This window comes from Carica papaya, chromosome 9, assembly GCF_054855325.1.
Source record: "Carica papaya isolate Zhongbai chromosome 9, ASM5485532v1, whole genome shotgun sequence".
Taxonomy (NCBI): domain Eukaryota; kingdom Viridiplantae; phylum Streptophyta; class Magnoliopsida; order Brassicales; family Caricaceae; genus Carica; species Carica papaya.
Genome location: NC_142317.1, coordinates 29,991,041 through 29,995,834, shown reverse-complemented (window position 1 = coordinate 29,995,834; position 4,794 = coordinate 29,991,041). Strand labels below are relative to the sequence as shown.

The window sequence follows — 4,794 nt, the reverse complement described above, 5'->3', positions numbered from 1 at the left end:
CAGATATTTGAAATATATACTGATCACAAAAGTTTGAAATACATATTCTCGCAAGAGAAATTAAATATGAGATAGAGACGTTGGATGGACCTCCTGAAGGACTACAGCTGCATGATCATCTACCACCTCGATAGAGGTAATGTACTCACTGATGCGCTGAGCCGGAAGAAGTCTAATTTATTGGCCCAAACCATGGCCTCCAGCTGAAAATTAGTTGATATTATGCAGGCACTCCACCTTAACAACTATGTCAACAGTGCCTACCTCACCCAGATCAAACCTTTGCCTGATCTTTTCATGAAGATTTGGGAAGCCCAGTCCACAGATCCAAAAATCACTAAAAATTTGAGTAAGTTTACTAATAACAAGTTTTCTGATTTTAGGCTTACATATGACGGATTGTGCATATTTTCAGATCGTATTTGGGTCCCTGTCGCTGTCAAGGTGGATGTTCTCAAGGCTGCCCATGCCTTCAAACTATCTATCCACCTCGGGAATATCAAGATTAACCGGGATCTGAAACGTCAATGTTGGTGGCCTGGAATGAATAAATATATTATTGATTATGTCTCTCGATGCCTTACTTGCCAACGAGTTAAGGTAGAATACCAGAGACCTGACAGTTTATTGCAAGGCACCCTTATTCTAGAATGGAAGCGGGAGCATGTAACAATGGAATTTGTCACTGGCCTGCCTAGGATGTGTTCCAATTGCAATACCATATGGGTCATTATTGACAGGTTGACCAAGACTGCTCACTTCTTACCCATCAAAACCACATATTCCACCAGCAGATTAGCTCGCCTGTACGTCGATAAAATTGTTCAACTCCACAGCATGCCCTCATCTATTGTGTCCAACTAAGATCCTCGATTTGTCTCGCATTTTTGGGACTATTTTCAAGAAGCACTTGGTTCTGCATTGTACTTCAACACTACTTATCATCCCCAAACTGATGGTCAGTCTGAACGTACTATCCAAACGTTGGAAGACATGTTGCGTGCTTGCGTTCTCGACTTTAGTGATAACTTGTATGAGTACCTTTCCCTATGTGAATTTGCTTATAATAACAGTTATCATTCCAGTATTGGCATAACTCTGTATGAAGCCCTGTATGGTAGGCCCTGCTGTTCTCCCACTTATTGGAACGAAATCGAGAATCAACATCATTTGGGACCTGATTTCATCCAGGAGACTATCGAGAAAGTTACTATCATTCTAAGGAACTTAGCCACTGCCCAAACTCACCAGAAAAGTTATGCTGACAACCATAGAAGACCCTTGGAATTTGTAATTGGCGACCAAGTCTTCTTTAAGATCTTCCCTTACAAGAAAAAAATGTGATTTGATAAGAAGAGAAAGTTGAGCCCCAATATATGGGACCTTTTCAGATTGTGAAATGTGTTGGATCTATGGCGTACCACCTTGCTCTACCCCGAGAGTTTACGGGTCTACATAATATTTTTCATGTCTCTATGCTCAAAAGGCACCACCCTGACCCTTCTCACATCATTTCTACTAAGAGATGCAGGTTCAAGATAATATGACATACGAGAAGCACCTCCTGAAAATCCTTGGTTGGACCAACAAGGTTTTACGCAACAAAAGGATCCCTATAGTGAAGGTGCAGTGGCAACACCACACTCTGGAAGAGGCGACGTGAGAGTTGAAGAGCGAGATGAGAGAGAAGTTCCCAAATCTATTCATTACAAATTTTGGGGACAAAATTTTCTAAGTTGGGGGGAATGTAGCACCCCAAAAACCTTTGTGCTTAATTTGTAATGTTAACCCCTATTTGTTCGAGCCCTAAGGTCGTTTAAACTCCTTAATATTTCATATTTAAAATTTTAAACTGAATATCGTATTCCGTATTTTAAATTTCGTATTTTATTTAATTGAATATTTTTTAAAATTAATTATTTTATTTTCTCATATGAAAAATTATATTATATTTATTATTAAAATAAATTTCAAGAAAAACGAAGAAAAAAGGCAAAAACATCCCGTGAGAACTTTCGCAAGAAGGATCCCGCCCGTGCGGGCTCTGCACGGTGCACACATGTGCACACGTGTGGCCAGGGCGTGAGGCACGGTTTGCGCATGTGTCCCATCGAGCACAAATAAATGTAGGTCCATGCACCTTGTGCGTTTGCCGCTTGCGTAGTAGGCCTGCATGCATAGGCTTGTGCGCAGTGTCTTGTATGCTATAGGGCTTGTGCGCGTGACAGGCTAGGCCTGCACGCGGCTGGCTGGGGCAGTGTGCGACTACGTCGGGCAGTGCATGCCGCCCCATCGGGTGGTAAACACCGCAAGTTAGGTAGCGAGTCGCAGCTAGCTTGGGTGATGTGTCGTCGTCGTTTAAGTGGCGTGCCTCCATTTTTTGTGTCACCGTCACGTCGCGTCGTCCATCCATCGATCACATCCACCAGTCGTGACATCACATCTTTTTCATTGACTTTCTCTCTCCTCCCCAAATTTCATCACTTGGCGCAAATCTGATGGTCCTCATTTTCTATAAATAGGGACCCTCCCTTCACTATTTCCTCATCACTTTCATTTGCATTCTTCCATCCTCCAAGAGCTTTTGAGCTTTAGAGGTTTTGATAAGGAATTTAATAGTTACTTTTAAACATCCTAAAGAGTATTTCTAGATAAAAAATTGATAAAGTCAAATTTAATGTTTGCATGATTATTTCATATGCTTAAATGAAATGATTTTACGTTGTTAATTAGCTTGATTTATAACATATGTAAATTGATTTCTTATATGTTTAATTTAAATAATTAAATGCTTGAGATAAATATTGATATGTGGTACATTATACGATGGTAAAGTGATTAAGCCCAAAATGATGTATAGACGTCATAAATATATATTGGTATTGGCATGCATAATTTATAAAGTATTTCGTTAGGCTTTTTATCTCTTAGGACTTTTTGTTTCTCTCTTATCTAGTCTGAAAAGACGTGAGAGGACCGCTCTCTGTGGATGATGTTGTACCCTCTGACGAGAGTGGTGACATGATATATTTGTAGGGGTCACCTTTGGTGAAGTACGGTCGTGGCCATAGTTAACATGTAGGACCATTGTGATTGGCGCGACTGTGATCGGCACGACCGTGATCATAGATCGTGTCATGGTTTGGTAAGCCGTAAATGTGCTGTTGGTTTGGAAAGCCACAAATTGCTGTTATAAATGAAATAAGTTGGTCATTCCACATGGGTAGTAAAAAATCTATATTGCCCTCAATAGATGGAAGTCGAAACGACTTCGCAGAGAATGACATGAAAAATAGTGCATATCATGATTTATTTAATTTTTTTTTATTTTCAGTGTTATATATTTGATTGATATGATATGATGGGTTCAATGATTTTTTAAAATAAAATAAATTACTTTCATAATTTAATAAAGGACCCTGACATGACTCTTGATGGTAAGTAATGACGATACCTTTAATCACTTTTAAATCTTATGATGTTATTTAAATATTGTTTTCTTTACTTAGTATATGGAACTCACCCCTTTCCATGCCCCCCTCTATATGAGGAAGATAGTGAGGAACTGATCGCTGACCTACCTCTTGAAGTCTTTGAGGATCCCGTAGATCCATAAACTTTTATGAGTGCATGACTTATCCCATACTCTGATGAGTCCTTTTACATAATGATAGAAGTGGCCATTTTTGTATTTTGATATTTTATATTTTATTCCCACTTCTAGCCTCAGTTATATATATAATTAGGAACTCATATATTTTGTAAGGGATTTGTAATAAATTGCTCCGCTGCATAGATTTAACTATTATGCACTCATAATTTATTTCTGTATCTGGCACCCTTATGCCTTAATTGGCATTTGGAATGTCACACTATACCTGAGCCAAAACATATCGGTAGTGATCGGTACAATGAGGGTTTGGCTGCATACCAGGAATGGTCCAAGAAGGATCGTTCTATGCGCTATGCTATGTTGTATTGCATCCATAACGATCTCATTGGAGAGTTTGAGAGTTGTTCCATGGCTAAGGACATGTTGGACAAGCTTAAGGTCACTTATGGAAAGACATCTATTACCAGGCTTCGTGCCTTAGATTTAAAGTGGATGAAGTATGAAATGAATCCAAAGCATAGTATAGCTGAACACTTACATGTCATGAGTGCTATGGTTTATGACCTTAAGGCTGGAGGGCATGACATAAGAGATCATGAACAAGTTCTGAATGTGATTCGTTTACTTCCAGATGAACCTGAATGTTTGAAAAATTTTAAACTCCTCATGGTTCATAGTGAACACATTAATACTTTCTCTAAAATTGTTAGACACATTAAGGTGGAGGTTGAGCGTCAAAAGGAGTTTAATCCTTCTAATGTGGCATTTGTTGCTCATGGGGTTAGACCCAAAGGAAACAAGCCTCATCGTGCCAAGCAATTTGAGAGAGGTCAGCACCCCTTTCAAGCCAATGGACCTAAAGGTGGTGTAGCCAAATAGTATAAGGCTAAAAGCCATAGAGAGAAAAATAGAGTGCGTATGAAGTGTTACAACTGCGGCAACAAGGGTCACTTCGCTCGTGATTGTTATGAGTTGAAGAAGGTACCTTTCTCTATTTTTCCTCTTGATTTATTTGTTTGTTCTCATGCATTAGTTGTTAATTCTTTTCCTAATTGGATTGTAGACATGGGAACAATCAAACATGTAGTTCAAGACTGAGCTGGATTCGTTGACTACTATCATGTCCCAGTGGGTTCGTAAACTATTGTATTGGGTAATGACAGTGAAGAAGATGTCTTTGG

The 4,794-nt window shown here is 39.2% G+C and overlaps 1 protein-coding gene across 1 annotated transcript; it reads left to right on the top strand.

The window, feature by feature from the left end:
• Positions 1–222: 222 nt before the first annotated feature.
• Positions 223–1,344, top strand: LOC148240246 (uncharacterized). Its single transcript, XM_088212110.1, has 3 exons — positions 223–529; positions 635–806; positions 1,074–1,344. The coding sequence occupies exons 1-3, from the start codon at positions 223–225 to the stop codon at positions 1,342–1,344; spliced, it is 750 nt and encodes a 249-aa protein (XP_088068236.1).
• Positions 1,345–4,794: the final 3,450 nt, after the last annotated feature.